Source organism: Podarcis vaucheri, assembly GCF_965113315.1.
Source record: "Podarcis vaucheri genome assembly, chromosome: 3".
In the NCBI taxonomy this organism is placed as follows: Eukaryota; Metazoa; Chordata; class Lepidosauria; order Squamata; family Lacertidae; genus Podarcis; species Podarcis vaucheri.
The window spans coordinates 3,020,741-3,043,472 of NC_138761.1; the positions used below are offsets into that span (position 1 = coordinate 3,020,741).

The 22,732-nt window shown below is 47.5% G+C and overlaps 1 protein-coding gene across 6 annotated transcripts in view; it reads left to right on the top strand.

Annotated features, from left to right (window-relative positions):
- The window catches only part of EFR3B (EFR3 homolog B), a 132,718-nt gene that overhangs the window by 59,846 nt on the left and 50,140 nt on the right, over positions 1-22,732 (top strand). For 5 of the 6 annotated variants that reach the window (XM_082217475.1, XM_082217477.1, XM_082217473.1 and 2 more), the window contains exons 2-3: positions 11,501-11,577; positions 16,902-17,029. In XM_082217475.1, coding sequence (XP_082073601.1) covers positions 11,501-11,577; positions 16,902-17,029 — 205 coding nt within the window. Of the gene's footprint in view, positions 1-2,953; positions 2,979-11,500; positions 11,578-16,901; positions 17,030-22,732 lie in introns of those variants that run through there. The other variant, XM_082217474.1, reaches the window with a different exon arrangement.

Consider the following 22,732-nt stretch of genomic DNA (forward strand, 5'->3'; position numbering starts at 1 on the left):
CACCCCCCTCAATAGGTATGAATCCCAACCTCCCTGGGCAGGAAGGACATGAAAAGAGTCTACTGGATCAGGCCAATGCCCCCTCTAGTCCAGCCTCCTGCCCAACAAGGTGCCTGTGGGAAACCAGCAGTCAGGATTCGAACACACTCCCTTCTGTGATTTCCAGCAACTAATATTCAGAATCAATTGTAATGGGCAGAACAGAGCCATCATACAGGGATAGCCAAGACATCACATCTGGGGGCTAGTTACCCCTCTGTTGAGGATGTGGGTGGTGTTGTGGTCTAAACTATGAGCCTCTTGGGCTTCCCTATTGGAAGTTTGGCGGTTCAAATCCCCACGACGGGGTGAGCTCCTGTTGCTCTGTTCCAGCTCCTGCCAACCTAGCAGTTCGAAAGCGCACCAGTGCAAGTAGATAAATAGGTACCACTGCGGCGGGAAGGTAAACAGCATTTCTATGCGCTCTGGTTTCCGTCACGGTGTCCCATTGCACCAGAAGCAGTTTAGTCCTGCTGCCCACATAACCCAGGAAGCTGTCTGTGTACAAACGCCGGCTCCCTCGGCCTGAAAGCGAGATGAGCACCGCAACCCCATAGTTGCCTTGAACTGGACTTAACCATCCAGGGGTCCTTTACCTTTTACTTTAAGCTCTGGGTAGCCAAGCACAGACAAACTCACAAATTCATGTGTGAGACAAATTCCAGAGGGGCCATTCTATGAGGCTGCAGTAGATTGTAATGGATTGTTTGGGTCACTTCAGCTCCAGATGGAAAAATAAAGAATACATCTGCCCCGCCCTGTCCTGTCATGATCTTTCACCTCCCCCCCCCCCCCGCAAATACATGCAATTGGAGAGAATCCCTAACTTGGTATCTGAACAAGTGTGCATGCAAACGGACCCCAGTCAAGCTTGCAAAAATCTATCATCTGCCCGATAATAAATGTTGGAAATGTAAAGAAACTGAAGGTACATTTTTTCACCTTTGGTGGATGTGCCCAAAGATTAAGGCTTTCTGGGAGATGATATATAATGAATTGAAAAAGGTATTTAAATATACCTTCTTGAAGAAACCAGAGGCCTTTCTCCTAGGCATAGTCGGCCAATTGGTGCCAAAGAAGGACAGAACTTTTTTTATGTATGCCACAACAGCAGCAAGAATACTTATTGCAAAGTATTGGAAGACACAAGATCTACCCACCCTGGAAGAATGGCAGATGAAGGTGATTGATTATATGGAACTGGCGGAAATGACTGGCAGAATCCGAGACCAGGGAGAAGAGTCAGTGGAAGAAGATTGGAAGAAATTTAAAGACTATCTACAGAAATATTGTAAAATTAATGAATGTTAGAATGATGTTGGATAGAAATTAAGTGGTTTTCAGCTGTAATACTATAAGGGAATATGAAAAATGGATTATTAATAGGTAAAAATTTAACGATACAATATTTTAAGATTAAAGACTAGGATAAACAAAGAGGGTAAGGATTTGCTGAACCAACAAACTGAACTGGAATACAAAAAAAGGAGGCGTGAGGAGGTCCGGGAAATAAGCTAATGAAAAATAAGTAATGGAAAGAATGAGTTTTTTTTAACCATTTTTATTTTGTATTTTTTATTTTTACTTTGTAATACTTTGAAAATCTTAATAAATATCTTATAAAAAAGTGCACATGCAAACGAAAACGTATACCCAGAACAAACTTAAAAAGTAAAGGGAGCTCACCCTATCGCGGGGATTCAAACTGCCAACCTTCCGATCGGCAAGCCCTAGGCTCTGTGGTTTAGATCCTAGCACCATCTGCGTCCTAGAACAAACTTAGTTGGTCTCTAAGGTGCTACTGGAAAATTTTTATTTTTTTATTTCGACTGCGTCAGACGAACACGGCTACCTACCTGAATCTTGGCAGAGAAAGAGAGAGAGAAGACCTGAAATACAAAACAAAGCTAGCATTATCCTGTACAGTGGTACCTCAAATTAAGTACTTAATTCGTTCCGGAGGTCCATTCTTAACCTGAAACTGTTCTTAACCTGAAGCACCACTTTAGCTAATGGGGCCTCCTGCTGCTGCCGCGCCGTCGGAGCACGACCTCTGTTCTCATCCTGAAACAAAGTTCTTAACCTGAAGCACTATTTCTGGGTTAGCGGAGTCTGTAACCTGAAGCGTATGTGACCTGAAGCGTATGTAACCCCAGGTACCACTGTATTATGCTAGGATTGCCATACAGTGGTACCTTGGGTTAAGTACTTAATTCGTTCTGGAGGTCCGTTCTCAACCTGAAACCGTTCTTAACCTGAAGCACCACTTTAGCTAATGGGGCCTCCTGCTGCCACCGTGCCGCCGGAACACGATTTCTGTTCTCATCCTGAAGCAAAGTTCTTAACCCGAGGTACTACTTCTGGGTTAACGGAGTCTGCAACCTGAAGCGTCTGTAACATGAGGCGCCTGTAACCCGAGGTACCAATGTATTTCACAAACTGAAAATCTGGACACAAAAGTTTTTTTTTGGGGGGGGGAGCGGTTTGGCTAAAGTTGTTGAGCTTTGACATAGGACTGCCGAAGCAGTGGCTAGCGTGGGGGGTGCAGGGGGGGCCGGCTGCACCGGGCGCAACATCTGGGGGTTAGGGTTAGGGGGCGCAAATTACTTGCCTTGCCCCGGGTGCTGGCAACCCACGCTACGCCACTGTGCCGAAGTGTGCATGAGCATGGATAGAAGCTTTTCCCTGCCGGCTGCTGTGGGAAGCAGAGACCCAGCCGGAAGGCGAGAGGTCTTTGCAAAGGAGCATCAGCCGCCGGCTGCGGTCTTGCCGGCCATTGGCATAGCGTATCACAGCCTGGGCAGGGCTGGGCCGGGCTTGCTGACGGCTCCCCTTCCGTCTCCATCTCGACTTGGCTCAAGTCTTTGTCACGGAGACAAAGAGCTGGACTTTGGCTGTCGCCAGATACATGATCCCGGCGGAGCAGATGGAGGCCGCAAGTAAAGCGGGGCTGGGAGGTTGGAAACGCTGCGCTGAATTTCTTTTGGGGGGGTGTCTTTCTTTTGCATAGACTCCCTTCGCCTTTTCCTCCTGGGTTTTGCTTTTTTAAAAACTGTCTCCTTGCAGCTCTCAGTGTTGCTTCGCCTCCTTGGTGTCTCTCGCTGCCCGTGGTTGGGGACACTTTTCCTCTCTGGACACGGGCAAGGGATGTAAAAAGGTGCGTGGCGGGCATGATCCGCTGGGGGTGGGTCTTGCCCCGCTCCTGTTCATCGGCAACGGACTGGATAAGGGTGAACTTCGTCCAGACGGGACCGAGGGGCTCTGTGTCGTTTGGAAAGCAGAACGGGGAATCGCCTGAAGAATCGGTTTTGTAGTTTGGATGCATAGCTGTTAACTTTTCTCTTTTTTAAAGGGAAATTCCCTTATTCCGAATAGGATTCCTCGCAAGAAAAGGGAAAAGTTGACTGTGATGTGATCCTGGACTCAGCTCTGAGCCTGGATGCCCAGGTCTCTGCAGTGGCCAGGAGTGCATTTTATAGAATCATAGAATTGTAGAGTTGGAAGGGACCCTGTGGGATCATCCAGTCCAACCCCCTGCGATGAAGAAATATGCAGCTGTCCCACACGGGGAATCGAACCTGCAACCTTGGCGTTATCAGCACTGTGCTCTTACCAACTGAGCTATCTATTTCCACAATTAAAGCTAGTGTATTATTCTGAAAGGCCTTTGAGGAAACTAACTTTTTTTTAAAAGGGCTCTTGAATAGTACAATGCTGTTGTTTATTCTCAATATTTGTTTTTATTATCCTGTGTTTTAGAGGGTTGAAATAGAAGACCAACTCTACAATTCTGTGATTTTAATCAAATTGTTTTATATGTTGTTTTAATTCTATTACAGTTTCATTACTTTCTTAACGATTCTCTTTTATATGCTTTTAGCGCTTTGCATTTTGTTGGGCTTGCTTTAATTTGTGCAAGCCACCTTGAGTCCTGGTCCAGGAAGAAAGCAGGATAGAAAATAATAGTAGTTTGAGCAGGGCTTGTGCAGGAGAAGCTCCCAGCGGATGGTGCCTTGCAAACCTAGCAGTGGGCTGTTGCAACAGTGCAAGTGGGGTTCTCTGTATATGGTTTGCAACTTTAATCCAGTTTAAATGAGAAGAGAAAGTATCGACTGGTATTTTGATATAACCCCCCCCCAACTTGCTTGCATGAGGAATAAAGACCTTACAATAAGCAGCTGACTAAAAGGGACACAGGTGGTGCTGTGGGTTAAACCACAGAGCCTAGGACTTGTCGATCAGAAGGTTGGCGGTTCGAATCCCTGCGATGGGGTGAGCTCCCATTGCTTTGTCCCAGCTCCTGCCAACCTAGCAGTTTGAAAGCACACTGGTGCAAGTAGGTAAATAGGTAACACTGCAGCGGGAAGGTAAACAGTGTTTTTGTACGCTGCTCTGGTTCACCAGAAGCGGCTTAGTCATGCTGGCCAGATGACCCGGAAGCTGTACGCTGGCTCCCTCAGCCAATAAAGCGAGATGAGCGCTGCAACCCCAGAGTCGGCCACGACTGGACCTAATGGTCAGGGGTCCCTTTACCTTTACCTAATCCCCATGTTACACCCCCCCCCAAACTACATCACTTATACATCACGGTTACATCTTGAAAGGGGAGGTCTGGTGGCAGGAATCTGAGCATCCTGGACCCTGCCCCATGGTTCCCCTTGCCCTCCACCAAACACCCATCAAGTGTAACAAAAGAGATACCGTATTTACATTGCCCTGTTTCCCAACCAAGTGAATCACACCCTTTTGTCTTCATATGGGTTTGTTATTTCTGGAATGGCTACCTGTCTGGCACTCAGGTATCAGGATGCCAGGAATTATCCCTCAGGCAGAGGGGCTGCTGAGTAGCTGAACTCACCTGTCTATATGAATTTCTGAAGTTTTCTCAGTGAGCCAGTACATAGATACATTGATCTGTGAATTCTTACATTTGTGCAGCAGGGGCCCTTTGAATAGACAGGAAGAAACTGTGATGAAGTGGGGACAAATCACAAAAGTCACAAAAGCGATTGTGCTGGTTTTGGTAATGGACTGCATGTGCATGACATCTGCTGGAGGGGCAACCCCACCCCCAACCTATACATAAATTCCCGCAACAGGGAAGAGGGGTCTTGTGTTCAAATCCTGCTTGGAGTTTTCCCGCCGGCATCCGGTCAGCCACTGTTGGAAGGGGATGCTGATCTAGATGGGTCATTGGCCTGACCCACCAGGCTCTCCTTATGTTTTGTGATCGCTAAGAATGGAACCTCCAGCTTCAAGGGCAGTGTAGCTTGAAAAAAAACCCTTTCCTCCTCATCGGTGAGTTTCCTGGAAGCCCCCGTTCGGAGATCAGGATGGTGGGCTAGCCAGAACTTTAGTCTGATCTGGCAAAGCAATGGATGAAGCAAAGCTTTTCTTTTTCACCCATCTGTATTTTTTTATTCATTTAAAGAAAGGGGGGATGTTTAGCCCAGGGAGGGGCCGTGTTGTGAAGATTAATCAGTTAATGTTTGCAAAGTGTGCTGAACATGGAGAGGATGAGATGAAAGCGAGGTCTTATTATGCAAATATCCTCCTTGGCAAGGCGCCAGTCTCTTCACTCTCCTCCTTTCTTCCCCCACCTTGGGGGAATCCTTCCCTGCCCCTCTGAGGAAGGAATAAAGCAATCTGTCAGCCTCCATCACACACACACCCCCCCACAGCCTGGCATGTTACCCCACAAGGCAGGGCCCATGGTTCCCTTTTGCCCCCGCAGGTATTCAGCTCAGTGGGTCGTCTGTGCTTTGGATGGGGCAGAGGAGGAGAGACATTAAATGCTGTTGCATCATTCATTTCTGGCGCAAATTTCAGGCAGAGGCCTCAGGGATATAGGGAGCGAATTTGTGGGGGAATTTAAAACGAATTTGCCTCTGGTGAGGGGTGGGTGGCGAGCCTTGTCTGCATGTTGTTGTAAACAAAAATTGCCCGTTTCCCTTTCCAAGAGCCCATATAGAGTCCTTACGTAGGTTCCCTATTGGTAGGAGAAGATAACAGAGGCCAACCAGAGAATATTGAGAAGCAAAGCAGCTAGTAAGCTTGATCTTTATTGATCTGTTGCAACAGGGTGCTCCCCTCACCCGCAGGAAAGGAGGAGGAACCCAGAACAATGACGCGCAAGGCCTTATAAAGTCTTTTGAAATTGCCACCCTGTAGATCAAGACCACCCCCAGAAAAATCACACACACATCACAGAAGGGGTGTAGCTCAAGACCACCACCCCAGATACATCATACCTACATCACAGAAAGGGCGGTCTACAGCAGAAATCTGAGTGCTTTATCTCCTGTCTGGCAGGTTATCTGATTGCCTTTCCTGAGAGTCTGTCACCCATTAAAATGCTTATTACTCAATTCCTGAGACAATGGGAAGGCTCTCTGACCCCCCCCCCTTTGCAGGGAAAACATTTGGTCAGTTTGGGAATCAAAATGGTTTCAGGTCGGTCTTCCTGTGCTGATCTATGTACGTGCTTGGTTGGTACACTTATGAACATTACCATATATCTAAGACCTCAAAATTCCTATCATAGTGTTGAAGTGTCTGGAGGTGCGAATATGTGAGGGGGCTGGCAAGATCTCGCAGGAGAATCTCTCTGGGCTGCTGTGTGAAGCTCTCTCTCTCTCTCTGCCCCCCTCCCCTTTTAGCCCAATCATATTTGTAGAACCATAGAGTTGCAAGGGACACCTAAGGGTCATCTGGTCCAACCCCCTACACAGCAGGAATCTCAACTAAAGAATCCCTGACAGAGGGCCATCCAAACTCTGCTTTAAAATCTCCAGTGGAGGAGAGTCCATATTGGCACCATGTCAACCTTCTGCCAGGTAACTCCACTTCCGTGGTGGATCTGGCCCCCTAGAAACTCAGGGACGCCCCAGAACAGCAGCTAACTGAGGAGAAGCCTAGGCCCCCAGGAAAGACTGGCAGGGATCCCTCCCTACAGAAGGGGAACTGCATTTTAACAGATTTGGTTTTTGTATTGCTTTAATTCCATTAGAGCTTGATTGCTTTTTAACGACCATCTTCTGTGTGTGTTTAGCTCTTTGTGTTCTGCCTGGGTTGTTTTAATCTGCATAAGCTGCCTTGAGTAGTAATAATAATAATAATCTTTTTGCAGACGCATCTGGGAGTGATTCCGGCTGAATCAATGGGATTTGTTCTGAGCAAGTAGATCTGAATTGGAGAGTTGGAAGGGACCCCAAGGGCTGTCTAGTCTGACCCCCTGCGTGGGGCTCTGACCCACGTCCCTGAGATTAAGAATCTCATGGTCTACCAACTGAGCTATCCCAGCTCAGTGCACTCAGATCTGAATTTCTGGAGCCCTGCAAGCGAGCTCATCATGTTTTCACATTAGAAATGGGATCAACTTAACATTAGTCTGGCATCTGCGATAATGAGGCGGCTTTAAGAGATCATGAGAGGCAAGATTCGTTGCGGATAGGAATGGAGAATTCATTAGGAGGTTAGGTGCAAGGCACTTTGTGTTGAAGGAGAAGAATCAATTGCTCACTTTGAGGAAGGAGCCAGAGGCGAGGGGGAGAAGTTTAGAGTAATTGTGCCGATCAATCATGGGAGGGGAAAAATATTGAACCAGGCAACAGCAATTGCAGAGGCTGCAATTCAATGCAGAGGACTCAAACCTACTTGTTGTTGTTGTTTAGTCGTTTAGTCATGTCCGACTCTTCGTGACCCCCTGGACCAGAGCACGCCAGGCACTCCTGTCTTCCACTGCCTCCCGCAGTTTGGTCAAACTCATGTTGGTAGCTTCAAGAACACTGTCCCACCATCTCGTCCTCTGTCGTCCCCTTCTCCTTGTGCCTTCCATCTTTCCCAACATCAGGGTCTTTTCCAGGGAGTCTTCTCTTCTCATGAGGTGGCCAAAGTATTGAAGCCTCAGCTTCAGGATCTGTCCTTCCAGTGAGCACTCAGGGCTGATTTCCTTCAGAATGGAGAGGTTTGATCTTCTTGCAGTCCATGGGACTCTCAAGAGTCTCCTCCAGCACCAGAATTCAAAAGCATCCATTCTTTGGCGATCAGCCTTCTTTATGGTCCAGCTCTCACTTCCATACATCACCACTGGGAAAACCAGAGCTTTAACTATACAGGCCTTTGTTGGCAAGGTGATGTCTCTGCTTTTTAAGACGCTGTCTAGGTTTGTCATCACTTTTCTCCCAAGAAGCAGGTGTCTTTTAATTTCGTGACTGCTGTCCCCATCTGCAGTGATCATGGAGCCCAAGAAAGTAAAATCTCTCACTGCATCCATTTCTTCCTTCTTAAAACCACCTATTTCAATGGACTCAAGCCCACTCTGGGCTATATTAGGCCGTGACCTGAAGGGCAGAGGGAATTAGATCAGAGCCTGGAGACCATCTGTGGTCCTCCAGGCTTTGCTGGGACTACAACTCCCATCAGGCCCTGGTCTTAGCTGTGCCAACAGGGGCTGATGGAATAGCAGCCCAACAAATGTCTGGAGGGGCACAGGCTAGCCCCCCCCCAATTACAGGGTTGAAAAGAGGGGTGCTTTGGGAATTTAAATACGCTGTAAGCTGCCCAGAGTGGCTGGGGAGTCCCAGCCAGATGGGCAGGTTGTAAATAATAAAATTATCATTATTAAATTATTATTGCCCCTTCCGGTACACAGCTTAACCTGGCCCTCCTTGTTTCCTGGGATGTTGCACTGGAGGAATAGGAGGGAAAGGCTAAATTTTGCAGGTGTGGGAAACCTCGGGGTTGGGACTACGTGTGGCCCTCTAGGCTTCTCTGCTTGGCCCCTGGAACTCTAACCAGGCCATGCCCTGATCTTCATCCTCCTTGAATGTCTTTGCCCGACTGGAATTTGCACTTGAACTTGGACAATGCCTTTTGCTCACCTGCATGGAAGATGTGTGTGTTTGTGTGTGTGAGAGAGAGTGAGAGAGAGAGAGAGCAGAAGCTACCTTGCTTTGCAATGGCAAATTTAGTGTGTATTGCTCCGCCCACTTTTGCCCCTGGCCCCGCCCAGCACTGACACATGGCCCCCGCAAGGTCACCTGGAAAAGAATGCGGCCCTTGTTGATGAACCCCCCCCCCGGGCTGAAGTTTGCGTGCTTCGAGGAGTGGCTGTGGACAGTGGCGTAGCGCTGGTAGGGGGTTGCAGGGGCGATTGCCCCAGGCGCAAAATTCTTAAGAGCGCAACCCACGATACTCCACTGGGCTACAGAGGTTCTGAAGGTGTGTCAAGACTGGGAGGGAGGTGGCTTCCTTTCCTGGCCCAGCAACAAGCAGAACACACAGCTTGAGCATCTCCCAGGGAGCAGGCAGCCGCAGGTGATGCCCCTTCTTTTGTGCCTTGACCCGGTCGCTGGCAACCCACGCTACACCACTGGCTGTGGAGCTGCTTATTTGAGAGAACGGAAACCAGCTCAGGCTCCCGTTTTCTCTCCCCACCTGCGGGGTTCGGCCATGATTTGGGGAGCTCTGCATCTCCCTGGCTGAGCAAGCCGGACTGAATGGGATGAAGCGTGTGGCACAGAGTGCGACCGAGATAGGGTGGGGTGGCACAGTATGGCAAGCAAAACTTTACCTTGGGTAGCTCAGGGCTTGCCTGCACAAGGTCGTGACACACACCGCAGCAAAGAAAAAGCAAAGGCCTCTCTCTGCCGCTGTCAAACTACTCCTTCCAGCCTCTTTTCCTAGGGCTACATCTGGTCTACTTCTGAGCGATGAAATGAAGGCACCATCCCTTTCCTTGCCTTCTCACTCCTGAAAGGTTGCCGGGGCGTTTTTCACTCCTGTGAGTCATGGCCTCCAACCGATAAAGCCATTTCCGACCTGGGAGGAGAGGGGGTTGCGGGCAGAAATCCCTCCCACATCCCACGCGGGGGCTGGCCATTGCCCCCGCAAGATTAGGGAATCCCCAGGCGTGTCGGCGACCCGGCCCGCCAATCGGCGGACCGGGGAGGCGTGGTCTAGCCTATTTAAGACTAGGCACACCCGGGGACCGCCCTCTTTGCCCCTTATCAGCTGTGCGGTTTTTTCCCATCCCACCCACCCCTTAGGTTTTAGGTAGCTTTGACCTTGCTATGGACTTTGGTTGGTCGCCGCAAGGGGCCTGGTAGGAATTTTTCCAAGTCGGCACACTTCGAGCCTTTTGGTTTTTTCGCCTACCTCGTAGCAAACGTCACAACTTAATCGGTGTTGGCGGTTAGGCATTAGCAGGGGTCAATTGGTATGCAAATAAAGGGGGGAACGAAACGCCATCACCTTCCCCAAAAAGAAAAGGGTAGTCCGGTAGAGGACTCTGGGGGGCGTTGCCTTGTCCAAAACCTAGGGAGGTAAGGGCCTCTGGCACGCCCCCGAGCGGTGACACCCGTGGGATCCTAGTTGGCGTACTTCAACAGGACTCCCACGGCTTGTGGATAACCCTTCCCAGTTTCCATGCCGGGTAGTTGATAGGAGCCAATGCCTAAGGCCAATACCTTCCAATTTTGTAATCAATAAAGTTGTGGCCTTCTATGTCCATTAACCTTAAATACTGTGTCCAGTGTCTTCATTTCACATGGGGGAGGGGACTTGCCACGCAAAGAGCATTTGTGCTGCCTTGCCTGGAGCGAGGCTCGCATTTCTCTGTCCCTGAAATCTTTTCCTCCTCTTCTCCCCACCTCAGCCCAGCCTGGGACTTAAAGAACGGATTGGGCGAGTAGCCCATTTACTCTAGCATCCTGTTCCCCCAGCAGCCCGCCAGGTGGCTCTTTGGAGAAACCCACAAGCAGGAGTCGAAATAAAGTCCTTCTTGAAACATGTAGTTAAACTGTGGAACTCCCTCCCACAATAAGCAGAGATGGACATTATTTATTTATTTTATTATTATTTATTCTATTTCTATACCGCCCTATACCCGAAGGTCTCAGGCTATCAACCTAAGGTAAAGGGTAAAGGGACCCCTGACCATTAGGTCTGAGGGAGCCGGCATACAACTTCCGGGTCATGTGGCCAGCATGACTAAGCCGCTTCTGGCGAACCAAAGCAGCGCATGGAAACGCCGTTTACCTTTCCGCCGGAGCGGTACCTATTTATCTACTTGCACTTTGACGTGCTTTCGAACTGCTAGGTTGGCAGGAGCAGGGACCGAGCAACGGGAGCTCACCCCGTCGCGGGGATTCGAACCGCCCACCTTCTGATCGGCAAGCCCTAGGCTCAGTGGTTTAACCCACAGCGCCACCCGCGTCCCATCAACCTAGATGGCATTAAATGATGGAGAAATTAATGGAGGAGTAGAGGGCTATGGATGGCTATGATCTTATTCCACAATTTGAAGCAGCTTCTGGAGACCAGTTGCTGGGAACTGCAGAGGGGAAGTAGTGCTCTTGTGTTCGAATCCTGCTTGCTGGTTCCCCACTGACATCTGGTTGGCCGCTGTGAGAACAGGAGGCTCTTTCTGATGTCCTCATGGTCTCCTCTTCTCTTCCAGGTGTCTGCGGCTGTTGTGGAGCTTTGCGCCCCCGTTACAAGAGGCTTGTTGACAACATTTTCCCCGAGGATCCAGAGGTAAACATGCTCCTCTACTCAGCCCATTCTCTGCGGATAAACTCAGAGTTGTTGTGCTGTGTGTGTGTGTGTGTGTGTGTGTGTGTTGACATCCTTCCCTCCTCGCCCTCCCAGGAATGTGGATTCTGCACAGAGCATCCAAATTCTTTAGGTCAAGATCAATACTGCAAAGGGCAGCCTGACCAGTGCAAATTTCCTGGGCTGGACCACAAGTGATGCAAATCTTATAGGAATGTTCAGGGATGCAGGAGAGGATATATTGCTTGATTATAGCCTTTCCAACTTGTGTAAACAAGTTCACAATTTAGCAGAGTAACATTCCCCTTTTTAAAACTCACAGCAGGTGCGTTTGCTCAGGCTCGCTAAAGCCTCTATAATAACTGTTCTGGTGTTTCCCTCTTATTCCCTCAGAAAAGATAAGACACGACACAGTCTTCTATAAAAGTATAAAAAGAGTTTACTCACTCACATTCTGTTCACAGTCCGATCCCAGAAGGCAGACTTAGCTTAGAAAAGCAACATACACCTGGAAACTATCTCATAAGGAGACAGTCCCTTTGTCCTCTCTTGGCTGGGAGCCAAGAGGGCATCTTTAGCTTAGTGGATGTTGCTTCTTCGAAGGAAGAGAAGAGAGAGAGAGATGGCTGCCCCTGCCCTGTGCTTTTCTCGTTACCTGCACAGGTGAGGCCACGCCCACCTCTACTCACATGCAGAGGAAGTCTGTCCCAGCCCAGAAGTTTACCTGCTGGCTGAACAAACATTCCTCCCCATGTGTAAGCATGTTCACTCTAGGAATGTTGTACTTGACTGCTCTTGTGTTTCACATCCCACAAATCTCATCGCTTCCCCTTGAGGGGAGGATTCTAGTTGCAGTCGTTGCCTGGGTGGAGCTGGGTGAGGGGAGAGTACAATCCAGAACAGAGCCCTGGGGTAGCACTGAAGAGGATTTTATCTTTTTGCCCCCTACTGCGGTCACAGAATCATAGAATTGTAAAGTTGGAAGGGACTCCAAAGGACATCAAGTCCAACCCCCTGCAATGTGGGTTCCAAGCTGGGACCCACAAGAAACAATTGGAGCTTAAGGGCAAACTAACTGATTGATGTGTATCTGAAGAAGTGTGCATGCACATGAAAGCTCATACCAAGAACTAACTTAGTTGGTCTTTAAGGTGCTACTGGTCTTTAAGGTGCTACACGGCTACCTATCTGTGATTGATGTTGCGTTTAGTTTGTCCCATGGAAGTAAACCTCATAGGGTTCATTGGGGACTTGCCTCTGATGATGAGTGATTAAGGGTTGTTCCCTAAAGCAGAAATCATTGTGTTCCCCCAACCAAAGCCAGTCAAAGGGTCTGGAAACCAATCCTTTCAAGGAACACTTGAGGGAGCTGGTGATGCAAGCATGATGAGGAATGGTTGAAGGAGTTGGATATGTTTTAGCTTGGAAAAGAGGAGACTGAGAGGGAGAGCCATCTTCCAATATCTCATGGGCTGTCGCATGGAAGAAGGAGCAAGCTTGCTTTCTGATGCTCTGGAGGGTAGGACTCGAACCCCTGGCTTCAAGTTACAGTGGTACCTTGCTTCTCAAACTTAATCCGTTCCGGAAGTCCGTTCCAAAGCCAAAGCGTTCCAAAACCAAGGCATGCTTTCCCATTGAAAGTAATGCAAAATGGATTAATCCGTTCCAGACTTTTAAAAACAACTCCTAAAACAGCAATTTAACATGAATTTTACTATCTAACAAGACCATTGGTCCATAAAATGAAAGCAATAATCAATGCTCTGTACTATAAAATAAATAAGACAGTATTGTGGATGATAAAAATAAAAATTAAAAAATATTCTTACCTGCACTGATTATAGTCATTGTTTGGATGGGGGGCTGTTATCCATTTCTGCAGTCACACAATCTATCTATCTATCTATCTATCTATCTATCTATCTATCTATCATCTATCATAAAATGAAAAACAAGCCACAGTCACTTTCCTGGTGTAGAAGCTTAAAACAGGATAAGTAGGAGTTCAGCCTACACTCGAGTAGGACTCTGGCAGAGACACATGCCTGACTGGCATGTCTATAGCGGCTATTTAGACTTCCAGACTGGGGACATTGCTAATGATAGACTCATAGAATTGTAGAGTTGGAAGGGACCCCCAAAGGTCATCCAGCCCAACCCCCTGCAATGCAGGAATCCCAGCCAAAGCATCCCTGTCAGACGGCCATTCAGCCGCTGCTTAAAAACCTCCAAGGAAGGAGAGTCCACCACCTCCCAAGGGAGACCATTCCACTGTCGAACAGTTGTCAGGAAGTTTTTCTGAATGTTTAGTCGGAATCTCCTTTCTTGATACTTGAAACCCTGGGTTCGAGTCCTACCCTCCGGAGCAGGAGAAAATAAGCTTGTTTGCTCTTTCATGTGACAACCCTTGAGATTCTTGGAGATGGCTATCCTATCCCCTGTGTCTACTCTTTCCCAGGCTAAACATACCCTGCTCCTTCTGTCAGGAGCTCGTCTTACACTCGGGTAGGACCCTGGCAGAGACATATGCCCGACTGGCATGTTCCCTCCCTCCTGGTCAATTTTTCGGGAGCTTCCAAAGCTTTCTTCTGCCCGAACATCACAGCGACCGACGCCAACAGACATCGGCACACTTAGAGATCCGCAAAGTGTTCACAGTTTGCGTGCCAGACCTCAGAAACTCAGCATTTTGGCTAATCTACTTTATTTACATATAAACACACATGGAGCACTGCAACAAGGGTCTCTCTCTCTAGCATCAGACAGCAAAGAGAAAAAGAACAAAGGACAACAGTCCTACTTCACGGAACACACAGTAACACGAACATCCTGTCTCCGTCACTTCCCACTCTGTGGAGTCAAAACATATCACGTCATGGGAAAGATAAAAGTCCCATGACTGCAATCACAGAGCAGGAATTCTAACAGGCAGCTCATTGCCAAATGGGGAGAGCTGTTTTCACACCTCCTTCCATATGTCTTCTCTTCCCTCCCCCCATCTCCCTGAAACTTTCTTCCTGATTTACTTCCGAACTGAAAGGCAAAGCACAGGAGGTAGAGATCCGAAAGTGCTGCCAAATTAAGGGTTATGTTTTCCGGGAATGGGGGGTGCATCCTGTTTTTTTAAGAGTGAAGGATACGTGATTGCAAAAGGTAGGAGGATAGAGGAATCTGTCAGTTCTCGTTTTCCTCATTTTTGTTATTTTTCTAATCTTCAGTTCAGCTCATCGTGTCCAAACTTTGTGGGGTAGGAGTTTTGGGGGGAAGGGGGGAAAGTCAACAATTTCCTCTAAAGTAATGCATTTATGTACATTATTTTCACAAAGGTGTGCATTTTTATACAAACTCACCCCCCCCCCCATTTGATGCATTTTGGTTCCCATTGGTTCTCCCTCCAGACTTCTGTCACTTTGGGGGCCAGTATAATCAAACAATGAACTACTGACTGCATATTAAGAATGTACTATAATTACAGTTCAATGTACCATATTTTTCTCTCCACAAGACACACCTGACCATAAGACGCACCTAGTTTTTAGAGGAGGAAAACAAGAAAAAAAATATTCTGAACGAAACAATGGATGTATGATTTTTGTGGTTCATGCTGTAGCCACAGACATGTGATCTGATGGTGAATTTGGGGTGACCCAATGCAAAAATCCTGAGGATCCATTACCTCCCCCCTCCCAGGCAGCCTCCGCTAGCATCCCTTATCTCTTTTCTGTTTCCTTTCAACACCCCCTTTCCTCTTGTTTGCCTTAGTGTCTTTTCCTTAGCTGGAGCAGTTTTTTGCTCCTCCTTTTCTTCTAATTTCTCTCCTCATTGCTTTAGCCTTCCTATTTCCCCCTTTTACAAGTTTGCTGTCTTTACCTCCCCATCCCAGGCAGTCTCCTTTATCTCTAGCATCCCTTATCTCTCTTTCCTCATCGGCAAACAATCAGCGGCTTTGTTTCAACACCCTCTTCCCTCTTTCAAAACAACAACAACATGATCTGCTTTTTGCCCCTGGGGAGGCTTCTCTAAACTATAATGTTTTAGTTGTAGATAGGTAGCCGTGTTGGTCTGCCATAGTCAAAATAAAAAAATTCCTTCCAGTAGCACCTTAAAGACCAACTAAGTTAGTTCTTGGTATGAGCTTTCGTGTGCATGCACACTTCTTCAGATACACTGAAACAGAAGTTGCCAGATCCTTCTATATGGTGAGAAGGTGGGGAGGGGTATTACTCAGAAGGGTGGTGGGAATGGGAGATTGGCAGATAGCTGAGATGAGCCTGGTGACGACACTTAACGACTGTAATAGGTCTTACAGGAAAAGGCAAGGGGTGAGAAGGTGAGAAATGGCTTAGTCATGTATAGTGAGATAAGAATCCAATGTCTTTGTTCAGACCAGGTCTCTCCATGGTTTTAAGTTTGGTAATGAGTTGCAATTCAGCAGCTTCTCTTTCCAGTCTATTTCTGAAATTCCTTTGTAGTAAAACAGCTACTTTGAGATCTTGTATAGAATGTCCTGGGAGATTGAAGTGTTCTCCTACTGGTTTCTTTGTTTTGTGATTCTTGATGTCAGATTTATGTCCGTTTATTCTTTGGCGTAAGGTTTGGCCTGTTTGTCCAATATAGAGAGCTGAATGACACTGTTGGCATTTGATGGCATACACAATGTTAGACGATGAGCAATTAAATAGTCCCGAGATGGTATGTGTGATGGTATGTGTGTCCTTCAGCTCAAGATCAAGTTCTTACAAAGGTGGGATTATGAGGCACCGGTAATGGTGGCAGTTCCACCTATCAAAGTTTGCCCCCAAACTTACAAAAGGTCTGAAGCGGAGAATTTTTATAGGGGCTAGGCTGTACCACGTGAACAGCCAATGGCTCCTCGGTTCCTCCCTAGATACAGTGGTGCCCCGCAAGACGAATGCCTCGCAAGACGGAAAACTCGCTAGACGAAAGAGTTTTCCATTTTGGAGGTGCTTCGCAAAACGAATCTCCTATGGGCTTGCTTCGCAAGACGACAATGTCTTGCGAGTTCCTGCTGGTCCCCCCCCCTTTTTCTAAGCCGCTAAGCCACTTATCAGCTGATCCGATCAGCAGATAAGCCGCTAAAAGCCGCTAATAGCGCTAATCCGCTAATCCGTCAATGGGCTTGCTTCGCAAGACGAAAAAACCGCTAGACGAAGAGAATCACAGAACGGATTCTTTTCGTCTTGCGACGCACCACTGTACATCCTTTGAGCAGAGGTCCTTGTCTGACATCCCTCAAGACGGCCGTGCAGACTCGAGTCCTGACACATGTTCCCTTTTCCCCCCAGGATGGGCTGGTGAAAACCAACATGGAGAAGCTGACTTTCTATGCCCTTTCTGCTCCCGAGAAGCTCGACCGCATCGGCGCTTACCTGTCAGAAAAGCTGATCCGAGATGTGAGCAGGCACCGATATGGGTAAGGGAGACCCACGTGGCAGCGGGTTGGGCTGGATGACCTGGGGGGGGGGGACCTTCCAACCCCACAGTTCCATGATTCTACAGCCCTGCAGTGGGATGAGAAAAGCTTTTAAAACTGGGAACCCTTTCTAGCCTATATGAAAAGTTGTTGCCCAGGTGCAGAATAATAATAATAATAATAATAATAATAATAATAATAATAATAATAATAATTTATTATTTTTACCCCTCCATCAGGCTGGGTTTCCCCAGCCACTCTGGGCAGCTTCCAACAAAGATTAAAAATACATTAAAATGTCACACATTAAAAACTTCCCTGAACAGGGCTGAATTCAGATTTCTTCTAAATGTCAGGTAGTTGTTTACTGTATCTCTTTGACATCTGAAGGGAGGGCGTCCCACAGGGCGGGCGCCACTACCAAGAAGGCCCTCTGCCTGGTTCCCTGTGGCTTTGCTTTTAGCAAAGAGGGAACCGCCAGAAGGCCCTCAGCGCTGGACCTCAGCAGAATGATGGGGGTGGAGACGCTCCTTCAGGTATACTGGACCGAGGCCGTTTAGGGCTTTAAAGGTCAGCACCAACACTTTGAAATGTGCTTGGAAACGTACTGGGAGCCAATGTAGGTCTTTCAAGACTGGTGTTATGTGGTCTCGGTGGCCACTCCCAGTCACCAGTCTAGCTGCCGCATTCTGGATTAGTTGCAGTTTCCAGGTCCCTTCAAAGGTAGCCCCACGTAGAGCGCATGGCAGTAGTCCAAGCGGGAGATAACCAGACCATGCACCACTCTGGCGAGACAGTCTGCGGGCAGGTAGGGTCTCATCCTGCATACCAGATGGAGCTGGTAGACAGCTGCCCTGGACACAGAATTGACCTGCACCTCCATGGACAACAGGGCTTGAAGTGTAAGAAAGTTGGACAATATATCAAGAAACACATGAGAGAGGATAGAATTGGATAAGACGAAGCTTTAAAACACAATTATATGCAATTACAGATGGGTAGCCGTGTTGGTCTGCCATAGTCAAAATAAAAAAATTCCTTCCTGTAGCACCTTAAAGACCAACTAAGTAGTTCTTGGTATAAGCTTTCGTGTGCATGCACACTTCTTCAGATACACACGTATCTGAACATATTGTGTATCTGAAGAAGTGTGCATGCACACGAAAGCTTATACCAAGAACTACTTAGTTGGTCTTTAAGGTGCTACAGGAAGGAATTTTTTTATTTTTACAATTATATGCAATTTGGGTTATAAACATCGATGTTTGGGTGAAGTCACTAGTTCCGTTCAATTGGTATATACCTGTTGAGAAACAAATGTAACTTTCTATATGGAAAAAACTCCTGCCTCATTCCCCTTCCTTATCAGATTTTTTTGCACATCCAATGAACGCTTGCTCGTCGCTTCTGACTTGGATCGGGTGAAAGTGGCTTCTTAGGAGCCAAACCATTCTTTCAACATCAGACGTTGGAAACCCAATCTGTTTCGGAGCCGTTCTGCAGACTACCTGGGAAGGCGGTGGATTTTCCTTCCTTGGTGGTTCCTAAGCAGAGGTTGGAAGGCTAGTTCTGGGTGCCTCTTCTCAAAAAGGACACTGCAGACTTGGGAAAGGTTCATAACACATGAGAATGTTCAGGGAGGCAGGAGAGGATATATTGTTTATTAATATCCTTCCTAACTTGCGCAAGTAAAACTTAGCAGAGTTTTACATCCCCCTTTTTAAACGCCCAGCAGGTAGCTGGTTGCAGGCTCGTGTAAGCCTCTCACTATTAGGTTCCAGGTAAGTCCCCTTTAGGTAAAGGAACCCCTGACCATTAGGTCCAGTCGTGACCGACTCTGGGATTGCCTCGCTCATCTCGCTTTATTGGCCGAGGGAGCCGGCGTACAGCTTCCGGGTCATGTGTCCAGCATGATTAAGCGACTTCTGGCGAACCAGAGCAGCACACGGAAATGCCGTTTACCTTCCCACCGGAGTGGTACCTATTTATCTACTTGCACTTTGACGTGTTTTCAAACTGCTAGGTTGGCAGGAGCAGGGACTGAGCAACGGGAGCTCACCCCGTCACAGGGATTCGAACGGCCGACCCTTCTGACCAGCAAGCCCTAGGCTCTGTGGTTTAACTCACAGTACCCCCCACGTCCCTATAAAGTCCCCTTTATATCCCTTTTAAAAGAAGAAATACGCCACAATCTTGTGTAAAGTATACAAAAGAAGTTTGCTCACATCATCAGTTCACAGTTGGATCCCTGAAGGCAGACTTAGTTACGAAATATATACATTTGGATCTGATAATCCCAGTGACTGCAGACTAGCAGTCACTGCAGTTCACACGCCGAAGATGGAGAAGAGTCGAAAAGAAGAAAATGTGCTGTGTGCCCAGCTTTTTTGTTACCTGAACAGGTAAGGTCACACCCACCTCTAGTCACATGCAAGAGGAAGGATGCTCCAGGCCAGGAGGAAACAGGAAGTTTCCCCCGCATGTCTTCTCTAGGAAAACAAGGAATGTTGTACTTGACTGCTACCTATGTATCACATCTCACATAACAGAGCTGCCAAAACAATCAAAGAAAGGATGGAGCTTTCAGGACTTTTAGCTTAGAGAAAAGAGGAGCCTCACGCACAGCATGTTAAAAGTGGAAGCAGAGCCGAGCCATAGATGGCTTCCTGTCTTTTACCTGCCCCAAATTTTTAAATGAGGTTCACAAATTTAGCATTTTGAGAGACGCCGCAAAGCTTTCCCTCATCCGTTTCTCCGCAATTCCTAGCGTCACGAGAAAAGGACCAAAACTTTTCCCTGTCCCTTTTCTCCCCTCTGTGCATAATATTATAAATATCTCTTTGGCGCTAAAGAATTCTGCCTCTGCCGCCTCTTTTCTAAAGAAACAGAAGATTCCACCATTCCGCTTGATTTTTCAAATTCTATTTTTGCTGAGCTGCCTGAGTCATTTCTATATCCATCCTCTTTCTGCTCACACCTGCCTTTCCGCTTCGATGGAGCAGCTGCTCCACTTAGTAGGTGGTGTTTGCCGGAGAGATGGTGCTGTGAGTCTTCTGGGGGTGTTGATGTTGCCAATAATAAATTGCCGCTCTGATTCCGAGGTGTCGGGTCGACTCCAGATGAAACAGGGCCTTCAAATACTTCTGGGGTGGGTTTTTGGTTTATTCCCCCCGTCTTGGCGACACAACCAGGACGCACAACTGTCTCTTTGCGCTTCCTGCTCCTGTTTGCCTGTTGTGTTTTGCTTTCATCTGCTGGAGAAAAAAAGTGGGGGTTTTTTTGGGGGGGAGATGTTGGAGAGAAAGAGGGGCGCGGAAGCGTCACTCAGAAGCATGGAAAATGGGAGACGTTTCAAAGCTGCAAAGATGTCTGCTTTCATCAGAAATGACAATCCCTTCAAAGGGATTGTCTGAGGTTCTGCGTTCAAGGGACGGCTAATGAGGTTTTGCTCGCAACGGAGCCTTTGATGGAGGAGAGTTTGATGTCGGCAGCAAAGGATGTGGCGGGTGCTGGAGGGCACATGCCGCCTCCTCCGATTTCAGATGTTGGGTTGACTTGGAGGCACCGGTTAATTCCCTCCAGAGAATGGGACTCTCGGCTTTGATCTCCGCACACCGTTGAAATGGTGGATTTCAGCAGAACTCGTGAAACTCCTTTATCTGAGATCAAAACGCTTGGCTGTCTAGCTCAATATAGTCGTCTCCGTCTGGCAGTGATTCTCTGGCATTCTTGGACAGAGGAGGATCTTTCACTTTATTTACCTGATCCTGTAAACTGTCAATACCAGAAGCTCTAACTGGAGCCTTCTGCATTCAAGACATGTGCCCTACTACTGAGTTATTATTATTTTATGAATATTATTGCAGTCGTACCTTGGAAGTCGAACGGAATCTGTTCCGGAAGCCCATTCAACTTCCAAGACATTTGGAAACCAAAGCGCGGCTTCTGATTGGCTGCAGGAACCTCCTGCAGCCAATCAGAAGCCCAGTAAAGACGTTCGGGTTCCAAAAGAACATTCGTGAACCGGAACAGTCACTTCCGGGTTTGGGAGCCAAAACATCTGAGTTCCAGGGCATTCAGGATCCAAAGTAAGACTGTATTGCTATTTTTCTATAAAAGAAACACCATTAACACCTTCCTTGTTCTCTTATTCTGGCAATGGCGCCCACCTGAGAGGTGCCAGTACTGATTTCTGGTGAGTTCCAGATGGGAAAAAAAGCCCTGATTATAATTATTTATTTATAGCCTAGCTTTTAATTATTTACTTGTTTTTATCCCGTATCTTGTTGGGACGTGGGTGGTGCTGTGGGTTAAACCACAGAGCCTAGGACTTGCCGATCAGAAGGTCGGCGGTTCGAATCCCCATGACGGGGTGAGCTCCCGTTGCTCGGTCCCAGCTCCTGTCCACCTAGCAGTTCGAAAGCACGTCAAGGTGCAAGTAGATAAATAGGTACCACTCCGGCAGGAAGGTAAACGGTGTTTCCGTGCGCTGCTCTGGTTCGCCAGAAGCGATCTTAAGGATGAAGTGAGGTATGTAAATCTAACAAATAAACTAAAATAAAAATAACATTTCCCCCCTGGTAGGGACTAAAAGTGGCTTACAGATGATATAAGAACAGCTGAAAACATAGAAAGAAAAACAATAATTAAAAACATTTAAACTCATACACACATGATTTATTTAAAAAATACAGATAATCGTTTCTCTAGGCAGGGAGTTCCAAAGTTACCTGGGAGCCACCACCGAGAAGGCCCTCTCCCACATCCCCAGCAAACGTGCCTGGGCAGGGGGCAGGACTTAGAGAAGGGCCACCTCGAAAGATATCAAAACCTGGGGAGGGTTATAGGAGGGGATTCTACGTCTGTGCAACAAAATATGACCCAGGACAGGTCTTGAAACTGAAGCCTCACTATTGTAGGGCTGTCATACGCCTGGGATTTCCAAGACATATCTCGGATCCGTCTGTCGGAAATTGCGTCTGGGCGAAATTTCCGAAAATCGCTGAAAATTTCCTGCAAAACCCGGATGTATTGCAACCCATGTCGGAAGCGTTGATTTTTGGAGAATTGCCGTAAAAATAGCTCAAAAACTGTGTGGGGTTTTTTTGGAGATTTTGCAAAAAACAAAAACAAAACCACCCTCAACAACTTGTGTCCAGATTTTCACTTTTTGAAATATGACAACCCTAATTGTGTAGTCCAGGCTTGATTGGCCTATGTCTGACAAAGAGAGAGACTCGAGTTCTGAAATGATTGAATAAGTGGGCTTAAATATCCACTGCAAAAACATTGCCTTTGCAAACAGTGCAGGCCTGTTTGTCTTCCACTGACAGGTGATTTATTTTTGCCTTTGGGGCTGGCTGAACCCTGGAGAGACACCGACGCCTTCGAGTCTTTGCTTGACGTCAATTGCGGTGCCTGGGGAGCAAAACTTGTGTCTGCGGTGGCCTTATTGAGCGGATTTATTTTTTATTTGGTGTGTGTGTGTTTTAACGGAGCAAGATGTCCTCATTCTCTCTCTTTCTCCACACCTTGCTTTTGATGTTTACCTCCCAGGCAGGTCCCAGGGGAAATCCTGGGCTCAGATTCTGGAACAGGTGAGCTCAGAAGACACGTCGGCCAGCTCTGAGTCCAGAAATCTGTGATGGAGCAACGAAAAGGGATTGAGAAGGGTTCTGCTGCTGGATTAGAACTGGGAGAAGA